Below are 19757 nucleotides of genomic sequence, written 5' to 3' on the forward strand. Positions count from 1 at the left end.
TGGCGTCGGGTGTGTGTGAGAGATCGAGACAGAGGAGGGGGAGAGCGTTCGGGGGAGAGAGAGGAGATTCCTAGGAGTTTTTTGCAAAAAACATGCCATGTCAGCACCCGACAGGCGGGCCCAACCGGTCAGTTTCCGTGTCAATACGTATAAACAGCTGTTTTAGCCTCTTTTGCAACGCCTCGCCCCAAAGTTGGTACTGATACGTAAAAATTATCAATCTTGATATCAATCTGCTTCCAATGCCTTAATTGTGATACTTGTATGCAATTTATTCCGCCGAGGGAGATATACTCGGAGATATGCATTCCCTGCGCGTCGTCGAGTCATCAAAGCAAAGGCACGCACACGCTTGTCCCGTTCCCTCGTCTCATAAAAACTGGTGCCAGCCTTCATCCACCGTTCGAAAAGTTGAGAGAGCCTCCCCAAAAAGCACCAGGCCAGACGACCCCGCCGCGATTATTCCCCGCACCCACCCAATTCCCCGAGCACCGCCGCCGCGCGATCGCCCGGCCATGTCCGGCTACCCCTACGGCGGCGCCGGAGGAGGAGGCGGCTACGGGGCCCCTCCGCCCTACGGCTCCTCGCCCGCCCCCTCGGCCCCGCCCTACGGCGACAAGCCTCCCAAGGAAGGCAAGGCCTCCTCCCCCTACTACGCTTCCCCGCCCCAGCCCTACGGCGCCAGCGGCGGCGGAGGCGGCTACGGAGCCCCGCCCTCCACCCAGCCCCAGTCCTACGGGGGCGGATACGGGGCCCCGCCCTCCTCCCAGCCGCAGTCCTACGGCGGCGGCGGCTACGGGGCCCCGCCCGCCGGCCAGCCCCAGTCCTACGGCGGCGGCGGAGGCTACGGTGCTCCGCCCGCGGGCCAGTCCTACGGCGCCCCGCCTCCCTCGTCGGCGCCCTACGGGGCCCCGCCCCCCGCGGCAGCGCCGTATGGGGCCGCTGGCGGGTACGGGAGCCCGTTCGCCGCGCTCGTGCCGTCGGCGTTCCCGCCGGGGACGGACCCCAACGTGGTGGCGTGCTTCCAGGCCGCCGACCGCGACGGCAGCGGGACCATCGACGACAAGGAGCTGCAGTCCGCGCTCTCCGGCTACAACCAGAGCTTCAGCCTCCGCACCGTCCACCTCCTCATGTACCTCTTCACCAACACCAACGTCCGCAGGATCGGTAATCACACTCCCCTCTACGCGCATCCTTCTTCCTTCCTAGCACCTCTCCGCTTTTTCGTGTAGCTGCGATCTTGCAACAATTATTGTTTGTTCCTGTGGAGAAAGGTTTCGGTACAACAGTGCACAACTTGGGCTCGCCTGGTATTTCAGTCTGTGGGCATATGCCCTGCTGTTTGATACAGTTGGATCAAACAATGAGGCTCCTTCTGGGAAATCAATAATTGAGTTTATCACAAGGAAAACCACAATCATTCCCTTCCCTTAAGAAAAAAGAGAGCTGCATTTCCTAATACAAGTTCCTGTGATATGTGAATTCTCTACATGCTATTTGAGACAGTAAATCCCTACATCCTGTTTAACCTTGTTCATCATGGGAATGCTATTTAATGGTGATATAAGGGCACAGCACTACACTCTAGGCAACAAGCTATCATGTGGCATCAAAAGGCTGGTCTTGTATGCAAGATAGAATGAGCATTTTTTTTTCAGAAATTCAGTATGTATTTTGTGTGATAGCCGATGTTCTAGTTGTAACACTGACAAGTTTGCAGTCACTGCTTTGGCCTTTACTCAAACACTTAAAGTATACATATATTCATAATAATTTATAGACTACTAGATTTGAAAATATTTTATCCGTGGCTATGGTGTTTAGACTTCACCAGCATGCATATGAAGAATAAAATACTATCAAGAATCATTACCAGATGATACTTATATCTGATGACACTTATTTTATCCGTGGCTATGGTGTTTAGACTTCACCAGCATGCATATGAAGAATAAAATACTATCAAGAATCATTACCAGATGATACTTATATCTGATGACACTTGAAATAGTATGAGCTATTGCATATTATGCCGCCAGTAGTAAAAAAAAAGGATGTTGATTAAAAAGGACTAGTAGGAATCCCTGAGAAAAATATATCTTATGTATAACATCTAAGTGAAAGTTTAATTTGTCTTGGGATGCCTTTCAAGTTAGACCTGTGCAAATGTTGTCCTACCCGTCAAGCCTTTTTTTTTTCTGTTTGCGATGAAACTCTGGTGTGTCGGCAATTTATTGCAGGATTGATCCACTTGGTATGTAAGTCAACTGGGGTTTAGAGTTGACCTAACTTCGGCACAGTTTGAATTTGTGGCCTGATGCGCTTCCTTTATGCTTGATTTTGGTAGTAAGTTTTTTTAGATTCCTGTTGAGTTAGAAAAATCTTATCTCGTGTTTTCTTTTCTTTGGGTGTTTTCCTTTTCTGTGTGGAGCTTCCACAATTACTTCTGAACTACTTGATTGATCTGAACTCTAATATCAGTGCCGTCTTTCACATACCAGTAGTAGAATTGATCTGATTTTTTTGGGGTGAAACTTCGAATTCAGCATTGCCCTTAATATCTATTTCAGCTCTTTCTCGTTGACCTCTCTCAGTTTTTAATTTGTGCCTCTGATTCTTGCAGGGCCCAAGGAGTTTACTTCTGTTTTTTACAGTCTTCAGAATTGGAGGGTGAGTGGCTATGGCTTCAAGTTTTCTTTACTTATTTGTGCGGACTAATCAGCTGATCTAATGAAATACGTACTAACCATGCCTGTCCATTTCCTATTGTTTTTGTGCAGTCCATATTCGAGAGGTTTGACCGTGACCGAAGTGGTAAAATTGATGCATCGGAGCTGCGCGATGCTCTTCTCAGTCTGGGTTATTCAGTTTCTCCAACTGTGCTAGACTTGCTCGTGTCTAAATTCGACAAGACTGGGGGCATGAGCAAAGCAGTTGAATATGATAACTTTATTGAGTAAGATTACTCTCCTTCAATTTAATTTGGCTAATTATTCCAGAAAAACAGTACAAGCTTTTATAATATCCAATCTCTGATAACTTTATTTGTTCATATAATGGTGGAATCACATATCTCTATGGTGCAATTATTAGTCAATTGTCTGTAACTCGCTGGTACTTCTATTATGTTATGAACTCAAATTGTTGAGTTGGTTTCTTCCGTTTTATGAATTAAAGATGCACCCAACTGTTCTGAAGCTTCAAAAATGAAAAAATGGCTGTCCATCTATTTGGCTCTATTTTCTGCTTGGTTTTGTGAAATACATTTTGATAAGTTCAGTTTGGTTTATAACAGTCCTAACTCTTTGTTTGTTTGTGTATGCAGGTGTTGCCTTACAGTCAAGGTATTTCCCATCATTATACTACACAAACTAACACATTAATGTTCTGTAGTTCACCCGCTAATTGGTTTCATACTTCTGTAGGGTCTGACTGAGAAGTTCAAGGAGAAGGACACAGCTTACTCCGGGTCTGCAACTTTCAGTTACGAGGCATTCATGTTGACTGTGCTCCCTTTCATCATTGCATGATGGCTCCACAGTTCAATACAAAGACTGAGCTTTGAGTGTGTTGTTCCGACTTATGTCGAAATGTTTTTCCAACGGAGGTGTAGTTTGTTTGAATTTGAGTGATGTTGCTGCGTTCCTGATAAGGTGATACCCTGGAGATTGGAAACTGGTGTATGATGGTAGGACCTGTGGACGGTTTGGAACTCTGAAAATGCTGTCGCATATGCTTGATCTCCTTCGCTGAAAGTTGTCGTTTTCAGTGAGATTGGGTTTTGATCATATTTTATTTCCCTTTGATGAGGCTTAGTTCAAAATTTGTTTACATCAATCAAACCTAAATTAACCTGACTGGGAATTGTTTTATTATTTTTGCTAGCATATTACTGCTAAAATCGTAGACAAAAAAAAGTCTTACACTGCATTCAAATGCAAATAAATCCAAATCCAGCAATAGGATTCTCAAGCCGGAGTTGACTTCCCAAACAAATGCAGCACCAAAAAGCAATCCTGCAGCGCACACTCGCACTACAAATGAATTCAAGAAAATTAGCGGCTGGCGATGCAACAGAGCCAAAATAGCAAATGCAGCCTGGATCCATCCTGAAATCACCCTTCTCCAGCTATATGTCATCAGGGCCGTTGGCGAGCGGCTTGTAACCATTTGGACTTCCAGAGATTTCACCTGATTTAACTGGAATGCACTTCAAGATAGCTCCAATAATCAAGCTGATGGATCCAAGACCCACGCTCACCAACCAGAATTGCCAGCTGAGTGGAACAGTACTTGCAAAAGTGCCGAGAAACTCGATGATCACCACTTGGAATACCACTGTCGCGCTTATTACCCCGAGGAAGACCCAATTGCCGATGAGACCGCGGAAAATGTTGATCTTCTCCATTTCCCTGCTGTTCACTTCGTTGAATACCTAGCACAACATCGTCGAAAGTACATTGCCATTAGTTCGCCGGTTTGGAACAACGATGTAAATGACTAGAATCTGTCTCATAATGCATCACTCACCTGGCAAAACACGAAGGAGTTGAATATGAGCGTGTTGAGAACGGTCTTCGAATCTGGACCCTCGATGTTCAGAAGATTTTCGCCGGCGAACATGAGAACGCCAAGCACAACCAGCTGGTATATACTTTGCCCAATGATGTTTCTCCACATGACCTTGGTGATGAAGCTTTCCCCTCGCCCAGTAGGCGGCCTCTTCATCATTTCATCATTTGGAGGCTCAGTTGCTAGAGCTAAAGCTCCTAATGTGTCCATAATCATGTTCACCCACAGCAGCTGCACAGCAGTGAGAGGAGCACTCCCTGTGATGTAAGAATGAAAACATGAATACCAGGAGCCATTCCATGGAGAAAAACCAAGCTGTTAAATGAATACATCAATAATGTTTGTCACACCTGTGATGCACGCTGAGACAAAGTTGATCACCAAAGCAACAATGTTCACGGTCAACTGAAACTGCACGAACTTCTGGATGTTTATGTAAACCGCACGACCCCACCTTGCAACGTTTATTATAGTTGTGAAGTTGTCGTCAAGTACTATGACATCAGCATTCTCCTTCGCAACCTGCACAAAACCGAAGATAGTGAAGAAAATGAAAATGATGATGGATTTGTTAGATGTTTATTTCTGTCTACTCCAACCACAGGCGAAAGAGAATTATAGGATACGTAAATAGGTTATCATTGCCAAAGGCCATTCTGTCATCTTACTTCCGTCAGAATCAATATCAAAATATATTTAGCTTAAGCATCTAACTCTGCAATTTTCTACTGATGCTACTATAGGATCAAAACTGCATAAGAAAATTGTACCTCTGTCCCTGCAATGCCCATAGCAAGCCCAATATCTGCTTCGTGTAACGCAGGAGCGTCATTTGTACCATCACCTGTCACAGCAACCACCTCTTGGAACATGCCTCTCAAGTTTGTCACAAGCAAATGTTTGTCCAATGGTAACGAACGGGCCATGACCTGCCAAAGGTTGATAAAATGTTAATCTTTCAACTTTTTCAGTGCACTTGATAGAATAAGAAAGACGAAACAAACCTGAATCTTAGGTATCAGGTCCCTCATTTCTTCTGGGCTTTTGTTACGAAAATCTGGTCCTTCTATTGCTATGCCATCATCAGTCAATATGCCACACTCTTTGGCTATAGCTTTAGCTGTATTGATATTATCACCAGTCACCATTCTCACAATGATGCCAGCAGTTATGCAGCTCTGAACCGCTTCCTTCACTCCAGGTCGCACAGGGTCCTTGATGCCAAATATGATTATCAGGGTAAAACCATTAGGAGGGCTATCTGCATTCTCATCAAATTCATCCACATCCTTAAATGCTAAGCACAATGTCCTTAAAGCATCTGAAGCAAATGAGTTGATAGTATCCGTGATGTTCTTTCTCCGATCGTCTGATAAGGGAATAACATCTCCATCTTGATCAATCACTTTGTCACACATCTCAACAATAATTTCTGATGCACCTTTGCAGAACCAACGGTGTCCCCCACCAGGTAAAGAAACCAATACTGCCATCTTCTTCTTGACCGAATTGAAAGGCTCAACCTTAACCTTGGTGCAGCTCCTATCCTCAGCATCACGATATCCTTGCAAGCTCAAGCCATATTCAAATATCGCTATTTCCGTAGGAGTACCCAAAACAGTTTGTTTACCATCACTTCCTTTGACAACCTCTGCACTAGTGTTCTCAAAAATGCCCTGCAAAAGTAGGCTCCATGCGCTTGAAGAAATCGCAGAATTCAGTTCTTCCAAACTACTGTTACTTGTAACCGACTTTGAAACCTCGGCTATCCAGATTTTGTCAACCACCATATGGTTAGTAGTCAAAGTTCCTGTCTTGTCTGTGCAAATGGTACCAGCAGATCCCATTGTTTCACATGCTGCAAGGTGTCTAACAAGCGCTTTGTCATTCATTAGCTTCTTCATTGCAAATGCAAGGCTCAAAGTAACAGCCAACGGCAACCCTTCGGGAACAGCAACAACAATAATAGTGACCGCTGTTGCAAAGTAGTTCACTATAGTCAAGGCATCAGTTGAATACCAGTTGGACAAACCAACTGTCAAACCTTTGTCAATAAGGAATCTAGTCATCAGGACTACAAATGTTAATGTGGCAAATACCAGGCCAATCTTTCCTATGATGGTCGCAACTCCATTTAGCTTAACCTGCAATGGTGTCTCGTCCTCTCCTCCCTCACTCAAAGTGCTCATCAGCCTTCCCCATTCAGTGCGCATACCGACAGCTGTTACTATCATCTTAGCAGAACCGTCTTGCACTTTAGTTCCTGCCAATATGAATGGTTTATCTTGAGAAGTATACACTGGCTCACTCTCACCTGATAAGCTGGATTCATCAATCAGAAGGGAGTATCCATGTATAAACAGTCCGTCAGCAGGCACTTGGTCCCCAATTGATAAATGCACAATATCACCAACTACCAAGTCAAATATCGAGATCTTCTGTCGACCGCCATCTCTGGTTACATGGATAAATATGTTTTTCTTTTCATTATCTAGCTCCTTAAACTGGAGCGATTGCTTATAGTCACTGGCAGCAGTAACCATCACAACTAAGAGAATGCTGAGTATTATCCCCAAGCCATCATACATGCCCTTGGGCCAACCTTCAGATGCCAGGCCAACTACAACAGATAACAAAGCACATACCATCAGAATGATAAGAGTCGTGTCTTGCAATGCATCCCAAACAAACATCCAGAAACTTCTTGAAGGCTTTTCAGCGTAGCGATTGACACCATATATGCTTTGTCTTGTATCCAAGTCAGTAGCACATACACCACGGTCGAATGTTGTGCGAACTTTTTTGGATATCCCATCTACCCCACCATGCATCTTTAAAGCTTTCAAGTCATGCTTGCTTGTTATTGATGCCAGTTCTTCGGGATTGATGGAAAACCCAGCTTTGATTATATCATCTGTTAGCTGGTACTCATTCTTCTTGGCGCCTTGAGCATAGAAAGGTACACAAGTCAAATAGAGTTACTGGTGCAACACAAGGAACGATAACATAAAAGGTTATCAGGTAGATTTGTACCACCAATGAAAGTGATTGCAGCCTGCTGCACATAGAGGGCAACCCGAATTTTTTCCTGGAAAAGGGAACATGAACAAGGGAAACTTTTTTACATACAAAAGTTAGGTTATTTTCTTGCAATGGCAAGATACAATCACAAAGTGTAGAAGAAAGCAGATAAACTGATTGATTGAATGTGAGCCTGCAATTTTCCTGCCAACATTGTGAAAAAATGGTTAAGTTCACCTGTTAAACATAAAGGAGCTACATCCACATCAAGACTGGAGTATTTGCCAAGAAAAATAATCGTGAAGCATCTGGGTTTGAAAAAGAATGCCAAGCATCTCGAAGAAGAATTCAGTAATAGACAACCTAAGTAGTTGGCAGGCTGATTGGCATAAGAAATGAACATCTTTCAAGACTTGATGGTCAGTAGCCCGCCAAAAGATTCTGTGATAGCTGCCTAAATTATTCTCCATCTCTGGGAAGTGGAAACTGAGCCGCCTATTGACTAGAAAGATTCCCAACTTTTTTTTTGAGGGAAAGATTCCCAACTTTGTAGTTACATGGTTTAGAATGCATGTGCCTATTGTCAAAAGGCAGTCCAGATCCAGTATAGGAGTTCATGACACACAGGCCCTCCACTTTTATGATTGTACTCCTTTAAATTGTAAGTATCAATCAACCATCCTTGCATTTAAACGTCTTAGTAAAGTATCCTACGTCAACTAATTTCAAATAGTGCATGATATTATGGTCAAAACATAAGAACGCCATTCCTTTCATGATGACGAATCGTTTTAGATGGTCTTTGTTTGATACGTTGGTGTTCTTCTGTCGTGATTTTTTTTTTTTACTTTTACTCTCCGGTGTTTACCGGCCTGTAAAATTTTGGCCTAGTAGAATACTTTGATGGAGTCATTTCTCTTGTCATGCCTCCCTCTTGGATATTTTTATTCGTTGGCCATCCAAGAATGCTAAGCCCTCTGTCCGAGATTAGTTGACGCTCAAATGCATGTATCTAGATGTGAGGAGGAAGTATTTTTTTTTACTGTTTAATAACTGCAAACCAGCTAGGGTGGGGTTGGTTATGTATGAACTCAGGACATGATGCTAGATTCTCCAACGCAAACAAAAAAGAAAACAGGGAAGCCGGTATAAATGCTGGATAAGATAGGATGTGCTCTTCAATTCGGTGCTTGCACGAGATGGTGACAAGAAGGGAAGGGGGCCCTCATCGACAGGAGACGGCGATAAGCTTGTCTTTTGGACTCCTCCAGGCTGCTTCGCGGAAGCTTCGTGGAGAGAGGGAGGGACGGTCGCCGTCAGCTCGGCCGCCCAGGGAAGTGAGAACATTGGGCGGTCCCTCCTCCGTCCTCCATGGCCAGACGGTCAAGTCAACATGATACGGACGCATGGTGCCCACTGGGGCTAGGCCACCACCAAACAGGCTTGCCATAACCGCAGGAACTCTCTCTCCTCTCTCTCTCTCTCTCTCTCTAAGTCTTCGTTTGCGACAGAGTCAATGGTGCGTTGCGGTACGGAAATGCAGATTAAACTATGGTAATTTTGGAAAGCGATCTGATGGCAAGAATGGATCGCAAGCAGCAATCGATCAGTAATCATCAACTGTTCTTGGGCCATTTCCATAGATAGATAAACACATTGAAGAAAACTGTTGTGCAGAAAACAACCGATCGGTCACCGAGATTTGAAATGGTAGAAATAGCAGTGGTAAGAGATGTTCAGACGCAGGGGAGAGATGATGCATGGGTGAAGCCGCAAGCAAGCAAAGCATACTGCTGCTAGGTTATGCAGGAAAGTGAAGCAAGTGCTCGTACCTGGACGGAGCGGCGCTTGGCGTGGTCCTGGTGGCGCTGGTCGAGGTCGGGCACGTGGCGGAAGCGGCGGCGCCGGTTCTTGACGACGAGGCTCCCGACGGCGGAGCGCCACCGCCGCTGCGCCTCCTCGGAGGGGTTCTTGGCCGGCAGGTCGAAGTTGTCCAGCAGGTACTGCTCCATGGCCGCACGGCTGCACTCACTCGGCCGGAGCGGAGGGTTGGGGATGGGGCGGGTGTTCGTGAGCACCACCACTTGCCCCTGCCTCCGCCGCGATGGGTTCGAGGTGCAGGTACTACTAATACTAGTAAAGAAAAAACAAGGGAGGAAATGGCAAGTTGCCGCCCTTGCCCTTGTTTATTCACACTGGGATCGCAGATTCAGGGAGGAAGGCAAGGAAGGGGGTGCTGTTTGGGTTGAAGATTTGAAAAACCCTGACCGGGGGGTCGCTATTTCTATTTCTATGGAGAAAATGGAGGGACGAACATGGGGGCGGCGATCGCCTCGCCGCCTTTATATCTTTCCTTATTACTTCGGCCTCTTCTGTTACTTTCTCCCCTTTTTGAAAGCCAAGGCGTTTGGGTCCCCATCGCCCATTTGTACGGCAGATTGTTGGTCCCACTTGTGTGGCCACGCCGAATCAAACCCGGGTGACCCACTGGTGGTTCAAGTTCTCTTCATAAATATATGGTTGGCTCCCGCTGCAGGGAGGAAAAATCAGTTGCCTCCCAAACCGTCGGATGTGATGGATGTTATTACTTATCCGCATCTTGTTGCAGAGCATCACCCCTCGCATAACACAATGATGTTTGTCTCATCTCGCCGCTCGCAACATCCCTCGCATCACCTGGTCGTCCAGCTCACAACATTCGTCACCATCTCGCGGCACCGCCGCCCTCATTGCATCATCATTTTGGTCTCCGCTCGCAATAGTCGCACAAGCATCGCGGCAAGCCACCGCCGCTCGCGGCACTATCGGCCACCGTAACAACACTGCTCGCGGGACACTTGCAGCAACACCAAGATATCCTTGAAGCACCATTGTCATGTATAACCCACTCTCACAGCACCGCCATCCGATGAGTCCATACTTGTAACAACAACCACTCAACCCACACCGTTCTTTGCAGCAACTCATATTGTTGCGAGGAGCGGCAAGGAGTACACGTGTTGTTGTGAACGTGGAGATCAGTACATAAAGGGCAATGGTTCTAGTGGGCTAAAGACTCATCGGCTTGCACCATTCGCAACATCACTCGCGGCATCAATGGGACGACTTGTAGCAGCCACGATGGCCATCATCCTTGTAGCATCGACGGGCTCGCGGTGGGGCCACTTCCCCGGCTTGCATCATCCATCGTCGTCGATCACAACATCAACTGGGCAGCCGTCGGGGGGTGGGGGCTCACATCAGCCCATGGGCATCGCCATGGCGAGCTGCTGGTAGGGAAAGGCATGACAAAGAGGTGGAGGCTTGCGGAAAAGAGCAACTCGTCAGAGAGATTTAGCGCAGATCAATTTGAATGAAAAGATTGACTGAGATAATGGGATGCAGGGTGGGCAACATGTAGGGATCATGGCATAGATTAAAAAACCGAACCGGTGGTCAAAACGGCGAGACCGTCGGTTCAGGCTTTTGCTGGGCGGACCGCCGGTTTACGGGTTTGATGTCTCGTTTTCTATACCAGCATCAACTAGGCGACCGTCGGGGGGTGGAGGGCTCGCATCAGCCATGGGCATCGCCGTGGCGAGGTGTTGATAGGGAAAGGCAGAGATAGAGAGGAGGAGGTTTACGGGAAAGAGCAACTCGTCTGAGGAAGGTGACGGTTTGAAGGAAGGAGAAAAGATTTAGAGCAGGTCAATTGAATGAGAAGAACGACTGAGATAATGGGATGCAAGGTGGGCAACATGTAGGGATCATGGCATAGATTAAAAAACCGAACCGATGACCAAATCGGCGAGGCCATCGGTTCAGGTTTTTACCAATCGGACCGCCGGTTCACCAGTTCGATGTCAGCTTTCTGTACCATAATTAATTTGTTTTGTGTATTAGTGTCATACTAAATATATGTAAAATACAATCATTTACTTAAATCTAACAAGTTACCGGGCCAGAGTTGCAACTTACGCGCCTATATCAAGCATCCTAGGTTTGATTCCACTTTAACGCAGGTTATTTTTAAAATTGTTGTTAGTGGCACTGAATCAACCGCCGGTTTTATGCCTTCGATTTATGCAAAAATCGTTCGGTTTACATAGTTTTTACCGGTCCAATTGTAGGTTGGCTTCTTTAGCATAAAAATTGGTAAGGACGTCGGTTCCGGGTTTTTTCAGTCCGGGCGCCGGTCCGGTTTTAAAAACTTTGGATCATGGACACGTGGCAAGTGTAGGAGGCGGAAGTGTCCACTATAACCAGTCGGTAATTTTAATCATTTCCCCAAATATATACGAGCAGCTTGGTTTTTGTGATCACTTTGATGAAATTCGTGGACTTTTTATCTACGTGTGACACCGCGTGCTACGCGTCGTACTTTTCGCAACAGGAAAAGAAGTCGACTTTTTCTTTGGTAGTACGGAGGAGGAGAGGCCTAAAAACACATGGCCATGGTTAGTTGATCCCACGTGACGTGCGTTCCGGGATGGATCCGCGTGTGGACTTTCGCGCGCGACGGTGCGGGGGTCGTGGCCTCGTGGAGTCGGGGTCGTGGGGCGGCGTTGTTTCGCCCGTGCCCGTGCCCGCCCCGTCCGCTAGCCAAGGGCCAGCGACCAGGTCTCCATTTTAAAACAGTCGTGCCAGAGTACTGGTACAAATCTGGCGCCTTGGGAGCGTCCGCCTGTCCGTCCAACTGGCGTGCGGGTCGAAACAGGAGCACGCACGCCCAAGTACTTGTCGTGCAGTACGTGGAGCGTCGGTGTCCCCAACAGTGGTAGGACGACCGGCCTTTTTGGTGTGCAAAAATGCACGGCGAAGACGTTTTCTCAAAGACAAATTTAATACTCCATCCGGTCCTGGACAGCAGCGGTACGGTGCGGTCGCAGTAGACGAGCTGGGGCGTGGTTAGAAAAGGAGAGCGCCTGGAGATCGGTAAACACGGAGTCGGTCCGGTTCGGCGGCAAGACGAACGGTTGGCCACCGGCCGGCCTGATGACGAAGTCCGGCGGCGAGACTCCGGGGTTGATTCCTTCTGCATCAACAATCGGACTTTACAAATTTGGCCCTCTGTATGTCCGTTGATGCGTCCCTGGACAATGGTGGGTCATGCCTTGTTTCTCCATGTTCGTTTTCGTTTGTTTCTCTTAGAGCAACTTCAACGCGCCGACTCAAACGAACGACGGATTTGTCCGGTTTTTTGTCCGTTTGGGTCGGCCGCCCGCTCGACGCCCGCCCTCTTTAAGATTTAGGTCGGCAGTGCGTCCAACGGCGGTGGCCCATTTCATGTCCGCACGCAAATTTCGAAAAAGGCCCGCGTCCATAGATTATGCCAGTGGCCATGTCGTCGTCCGAAATTCATGCTCGCATCATGTCAGCTTCAGAAAAACAGCAGCAGTTCAGCTGTCGCACTTGCCAGCGGCATCAAGGTCAGCGTCCATGGCAAGCGGCGGGAACACGCGTGGGCGGGAGGGTTTTGGGGGGAAAATGGAGGGAAATGGTGGAGGCTGCCACCGACCAGCGGGCCAAGGAGAGGAGTAGGCGGGCACGTGCGTCTGTCTCCTGTCCGCGCCGACGCAAATCCGGCTAAAAAATGGGCCAGGAATGGGTCGGCAGGCGGACGAAAAGCGGACGCGCGTCCGTTTGGGTCGGCGCGTTGGGCCAACTTTTCTGTCCGCGCCGACCCAAACGGACGCGTGCGAACGAAATGGGTCGGCACGTTGGAGTTGCTCTTATATCCAGACCTCCAAATTCTTGCAACCCCATGTAAAGTGATAGAATAGCACTCCCTCCGTCCCCTAATGTAAGGCGTTTTTTGACACTACATTAGAGTCAAAAAACATCTTACATTATGGGACGGAGGGAGTATGTAGATAAAAATTATCATAGGTCATAGATCGAACATAGTAAGTTTAATTGCAACCGGACATAGCATAGTCGGTTCACAAAAGATCTGACATAGCAAGTTCATCGAGACTACAATAGATGAAAGATAGCGGACGAGGCGCCAGACTTTACCACTTCCTCGTTGGTTCCTTCCCCTCGAGGTCTTCGGAGCGGCGACGATACTCCTTGACGTCGGCGTTGGCGGCTGAAGGGGCGTCATCATCATCGGTGGTGGTGTCATCATCAATGGACGAGGAGGGGAGGTCGCCTAGGCGGCACGAGCCTTCGCCGCGTTGGCTGCCCTCTGGCACACAAGCTTCTTAGACTCCTTAATGCCTAGCTACAATGCATTTGCATTATTGCAACGGTGGCGGTGGGTATGTCTTTGTCGAGGCCAAGGACCGATGGATGACGTCATAGAGTATCTCGTCGTCGAAGTCAGTGGGCGATAGCGGCTCGGGTGCGGATTTGCATGACCCGCAACCAGACCGGCTTGCACCACCCTCTGCCTCGCACGGTGAGCGACCCGCGCCTCCGACTCGGGGAGCCGTAGCCGCATGCTCGGTGGTGGGGCACGAGCGCCCATCGCCATTTGAGAGGAGTAGGGGCTGGAGGTGTCAGGTGGCACTACTCACCCCTCTGCCTCACAGGGGAGGGCGCGGACCGCGACATACCGACAAGGGCAAGCGCGGAGCTTGAAGTGCCCCTTCAGGCCACCGGGAAGGGCGCGAAGCTCGAGTTACCTTCCATGTCCATTCGTGACCAGCAGAGGGTGATCTCCTCGTCGTTTGGGGCGGAGCTCGAATCCGATATGGTGGCAAGCATGTCCTAGCCAATGAGGTCCTCGCTGCCGAAGCCGACCATGGTGGCGTGGGCAGGGGGGCGGAGGGGATTGTGGAAGTGGAGTGGACAAGAAAGACTAGGTTTTGGCCAGGTGGTGATGGGGTGGAGTTTATGTGGGGCGAGGGTGACCAACATGGGCCAGTCCAACATGGCGGCCGCATCCAGACGTGTCTGTATCTCCTCATATCCGGCTGATGGATCGATATCTTGACACTTTTTTGATTGGTACTTCTTTGGTTTTTCGAAGGGTTTTTGTCGATTCTCGCTAATCCTTGGAGAACGAAGAAAACCTTTTTTCCTACTTGAGATGAGGATTATACCCTCTTGGAAAGAAATCAATCATTACCCAAGTCTATGGAGCAACATTCTCTTTGAACAAATATTCATCTGGCGCACCAGAGAAGAAGAAGACGCCTGGTACGAGCATGAACACCCGTATAAGTCAGCATCATCTCCCAGTTATTAAAACTAATAGCTTCGGTGAAGGGAGGAGGGCAGTCAGATGAAGCCAGACACTACAAAAAGGAGAACTCCATATTTGAAGAAGAGAGAAGAGATCCGGGAGAGAGAGATTCACTAGATTCATCCCAGACTTCTCCAATATTCAACCCCCTTTCATTCATTCATCGACAGCATCGCCATCGAGAGAGTTGCACCAATTTGTAAGGCTAGGGTTTAAAACTATATTCATAATTTTCCAAGATTGAGATCAAAGCCATATTTCATATTATTGTGGATCTTTACGATACTATCAATATGGTTCCATTTAATCTCTATGTTTATTGGTTATTCCCCTCTCGTGCATGAGTAATTCCCCATATGCATGGGAGATGTAGGGGATTGGTGAGATTCTTTTTGTGCCCATTATATATGTCGTTATTTGTGAAACTACTCCTATGATTGATTATTAAATTGTTTTTTTGTGGTGAGTGCAATGCATCTCGTCCAATTTAAGGGCCCACACAACATGATCTATAGACCTATAGGTAACATATGTCGTTCAGCGAATCCGCAACCTCGAGGTGACAGGTGTTGGTATCTACGAGGAGAAAAGATGATATGAGAATAACGGGAATCCACGACTCTTAAAGCGTTGGTATGTTCTCACGACCCTAATTGTTGAAACGATCGTGCATATGGAAACGTTGATGCATGGCAATAGAGGAGAACAATCCCTGCATGGAGGAGTTCGACTACTGAAGGCTGAACTGCCTATCGAGCATATAATCAACGAAGTAGAATCACATGAAAAGGTAAGTGATGACCCACAAGTGTAGGGGATCTATCATAGTCCTTTCGATAAGTAAGAGTGTTGAATCCAACGAGGAGCAGAAGGAAATGATAAGCGGTTTTCAACAAGGTATTCTCTGCAAGTACTGAAATAAGTGGTAACAGATAGTTTTGTGAAAGGATAATTTGTAATGAGCAACAAGTAACAAAAGTAAATAAAGTGCAACAAGGTGTCCCAATCCTTTTTCTAGCAAAGGACAAGCCTGGACAAACTTTTATATAGAGAAAAGCGCTCCCGAGGACACATGGGAATTATCGTCAAGCTAGTTTTCATCACGTTCATATGATTCGCGTTCGGTACTTTGATAATTTGATATGTGGGTGGACCGGTGCTTGGGTGTTGTTCTTACTTGAACAAGCATCCCACTTATGATTAACCTCTATTGCAAGCATCCGCAACTACAACAAAAGTATTAAGGTAAACCTAACCATAGCATGAAACATATGGATCCAAATCAGCCCCTTACGAAGCAACACATAAACTAGGGTTTAAGCTTCTGTCACTCTAGCAACCCATCATCTACTTATTACTTTCCAATGCCTTCCTCTAGGCCCAAATAATGGTGAAGTGTTATGTAGTCGACGTTCACATAACACCACTAGAGGCTAGACAACATACATCTCATCAAAATATCGAACGAATACCAAATTCACATGACTACTAATAGCAAGACTTCTCCCATGTCCTCAGGAACAAACGTAACTACTCACAAAGCATATTCATGTTCATAATCAGAGGGGTATTAATATGCATATAGGATCTGAACATATGATCTTCCACCAAATAAACCAACTAGCATCAACTACAAGGAGTAATCAACACTACTAGCAACCTACTAGTACCAATCCCGGACTTGGGGACAAGAATTGGATACAAGAGATGAACTAGGGTTTTGAGAGGAGATGGTGCTGGTGAAGATGTTGATGGAGATTGCCCTCTCCCGATGAGAGGAGCGTTGGTGATGACGATGGCGATGATTTCCCCCTCCCGGAGGGAAGTGTCCTCGGCAGAACAGCTCTGCCGGAGCCCTAGATTGGTTCCGCCAAGGTTCCGCCTCGTGGCGGCGGAGTCTCGTCCCGAAAGGTTGCTTATGATTTTTTCCTCGACGAAAGACTTCATATAGCAGAAGATGGCCACCGGAGAGCCAACAGGGGGCGCACGAGGCAGGGGGGCGCGCCCCCACCCTCGTGGGCAGGTGGTGGCCCCCCTGACGTATTTCTTCCGTTCAGTATTTTTTATTATTTCCAAAAATGACTTTCGTGGAGTTTCAGGACTTTTGGAGTTGTGCAGAATAGGTCTCTAATATTTGCTCCTTTTCCAGCCCAGAATTCCAGCTGCCGGCATTCTCCCTCCTTATGTAAACCTTGTAAAATAAGAGAGAATAGGCATAAGTATTGTGACATAACGTGTAATAACAGCCCATAATGCAATAAATATCGATATGAAAGCATGATGCAAAATGGACGTATCAACTCCCCAAGCTTAGACCTCGCTTGTCCTCAAGCGGAAGCATATAACGATAAATATGTCCACATGTTTAGAGGTAGAGGTGTCGATAAAATAAAATACGGACATGAGGGCATCATGATTATTCTCATAACAGCAACAAATATAGATATTGTCATATGATTTCTTATGCTCAAGTAATAATCCATTCACAATGCAAAAGTACGAATCATAAACTTTATTGAGAACCAAAAAACTATAATCCCAGTCATTGAAGCAATTGCAATTTATCATAACATCAGAAAGAGTCTATGTCAGAGCTTTCTAGCAAGTCCACATACTCAACTATCATTTAGCCTTTCATAATTGCTAACACTCACGCAATACTTGTGGTTACGGAGTTTTAATCAGACACAGAGAAAGATAGGGGCTTATAGTTTCGCCTCCCAACCTTTTACCTCAAGAGTAATGTCAACAATAATAATTCATGCTAACCCATATCCAATTGGATATATGTATCAGGATCTTTCCAACACCCTGTGCTTGCCAAAGGATAAAATGTAAAAAGGAAAGGTGAAGATCACGATGACTCTTGCATAAGGTAGAAGATAATAATAAAAGATAGGCCCTTCGCAGAGGGAAGCAGAGGTTGCCATGCGCTTTCAGGGTTGGATGCACAAAATCTTAATGCGAAAGAACGTCACTTTATATTGCCCCTTGTGATATGAACCTTTATTATGCAGTCTGTCGCTTTTATTTCTTCCACATCACAAGATCGTATAAAGCTTATTTCCTCCACACCAATCAATCATACATATTTAGAGAGCAATTTTTATTGCTTGCACCGATGACAACTTACTTGAAGGATCTTACTCAATCCATAGGTAGATATGGTGGACTCTCATGGCAAAACTGGTTTAAGGGTTTTTGGAAGCACAAGTAGTATCTCTACTTGGTGCTAAGAATTTGGCTAGCATGAGGGGGAAAGGCAAGCTCAACATGTTGGATGATCCATGACAATATACTTTATCTCAGATAAAAGAAAACATAACCCATTACGTTGTCTTCCTTGTCCAACATCAACTCTTTAGCATGTCATATTTTAATGAGTGCTCCCAATCATAAAAGCTGTCCAAGATAGTATATTTATATGTGAAACCTCTCTTTCCTTATTACTTCCTATTAATTGCAACGATGACCAAAGCTATGTTTGCCAACTCCCAACAATTTTTAATCATCATACTCTTTCTATGTGAAGTCATTACTCTCAATAAGATCAATATGATCTCTTTGTTTCTTTTTATTCCTTTTTATTTTCTTTTATTCACTCAAGATTATAGCAAGATAATCAAGCCCTTGACTCAACACTAATCTTTATTATATAGCTCACGGTCTCGATTACATAGAGAGATCATAAAGCAAAACTCAAAAACTAGATCATACCAAAACTTTTATTCTACTAGATCAAGATACTACTAATAGGATCGAACTAAGAAAAATGGTAAATATAGGAGTGTGGTGGTGATATGATACCGGGGCATCTCCCCCAAGCTTGGCAGTTGCCAAGGGGAGTGCCCATACCCATGTGATTATGTCTCCTTTGTTGGTGAGGAAGATGATGGTTTAGTTGATGGCGTAGTCTTCTTCCTTAATTTGCGCTTGAGGATAGAATTTTGATCCCTCAAGTCATCAATCTCCTGCTCCAGGCTTAATATCTTTTTGCATAATTCCTGCTTGTTTTCCTGCAAGAGACGAAAAGGGATAAACTCGATCTTAAATTTCTTTGCTCTATCAGGGAGGCTTGACTTTTTGAACTCCACATGCATGTCCCCAGGTTGAGGTAATGGGGCTTCATCTTCATCTGAGCTCGTCTCCTCCTTCTTCTTGGGTTCATAGTCCTCTTCTTCCTCCGTAGTCCAACCACAATGCTCCACATCTCCATAGACCTTAGGATCTGCAAGGTAATCATCCACATAGCTTTCTCCTTCTGAATCCTGGGACGACATGTTGCTCTAATTTGCAGCAGGACAGCTCGAACAAGAACAGAGGATAATTGCGTGATACGGCGGTCAAAACCTTTGGGAGATTATATAATGAATTTTTGCCGACCAAAATACGTATCGTGCAAGAAAACGGAGTCCGGAGAGCACACAAGGTGCCCACGAGGTAGGGGGCGCGCCCAGGGGGTAGGGCGCGCCCTCCACCCTCGTGGGGCTCTCGTGTCCTTCCCGGGCTGCTTCTTATTTTTCTATTTTTCTAAATATTCCAAAACGGAGAAATATTGCCATAAAAATTGTTTTGGAGTCGGTTTACTTACCGTACCACATACCTATTCCTTTTAGGAGTCTGAAGCGTTCCGGAAAGTGTCCCTTATGTATTCCTCCGGGGTTACAGTTTCAATAATATTGGTTTCAACATTTATAGGATTACCTGAGATATAATGTTTGATTCTTTGACCGTTTACCACCTTCGGGTTTGTGCCTTCGAAGTTGTTGATTTTTATGGCACCGGAGCGATAGACCTCCTCGATAACGTAAGGGCCTTCCCATTTAGAGAGAAGTTTTCCTGCAAAAAATCTTAAACGAGAGTTGTATAGCAATACATAATCACCTACATTAAACTCACGCTTTTGTATCCTTTTGTCATGCCATCTTTTAACTTTTTCTTTAAACAACTTGGCATTTTCGTAGGCCTGGGTTCTCCATTCATCAAGTGAGCT

General features: G+C 46.1%; 2 protein-coding genes across 3 annotated transcripts; one reads left to right on the forward strand and one right to left on the reverse strand.

Annotated features, from left to right (window-relative positions):
- The first annotated feature begins 325 nt into the window (after positions 1 to 325).
- Positions 326 to 3755, forward strand: LOC109787101 (calcium-binding protein CBP). The gene is made up of 5 exons (XM_020345661.4): positions 326 to 1167; positions 2624 to 2670; positions 2781 to 2956; positions 3326 to 3344; positions 3426 to 3755. The coding sequence occupies exons 1-5, from the start codon at positions 516 to 518 to the stop codon at positions 3528 to 3530; spliced, it is 999 nt and encodes a 332-aa protein (XP_020201250.1). The 5' UTR covers positions 326 to 515; the 3' UTR covers positions 3531 to 3755.
- A 93-nt stretch (positions 3756 to 3848) lies between these two features.
- Positions 3849 to 9994, reverse strand: LOC109787100 (probable calcium-transporting ATPase 9, plasma membrane-type). Of its 2 annotated transcripts, XM_073500144.1 has the most exons (8): positions 8462 to 8806; positions 7702 to 7797; positions 7606 to 7660; positions 5577 to 7516; positions 5343 to 5501; positions 4923 to 5094; positions 4531 to 4829; positions 3849 to 4435 (listed from the first exon to the last, which is right to left on the reverse strand). In XM_073500144.1, the coding sequence occupies exons 1-8, from the start codon at positions 8516 to 8518 to the stop codon at positions 4130 to 4132; spliced, it is 3084 nt and encodes a 1027-aa protein (XP_073356245.1). In that variant the 5' UTR covers positions 8519 to 8806; the 3' UTR covers positions 3849 to 4129. The 2 variants fall into 2 exon arrangements, with proteins under 2 accessions (XP_073356245.1, XP_020201249.1); XM_020345660.4 differs by lacking the exons at positions 7702 to 7797; positions 8462 to 8806 and adding an exon at positions 9426 to 9994.
- Between the last annotated feature and the right edge of the window lie 9763 nt (positions 9995 to 19757).

The sequence above is a fragment of the Aegilops tauschii genome, chromosome 5, assembly GCF_002575655.3.
Source record: "Aegilops tauschii subsp. strangulata cultivar AL8/78 chromosome 5, Aet v6.0, whole genome shotgun sequence".
Classification (NCBI taxonomy): domain Eukaryota; kingdom Viridiplantae; phylum Streptophyta; class Magnoliopsida; order Poales; family Poaceae; genus Aegilops; species Aegilops tauschii.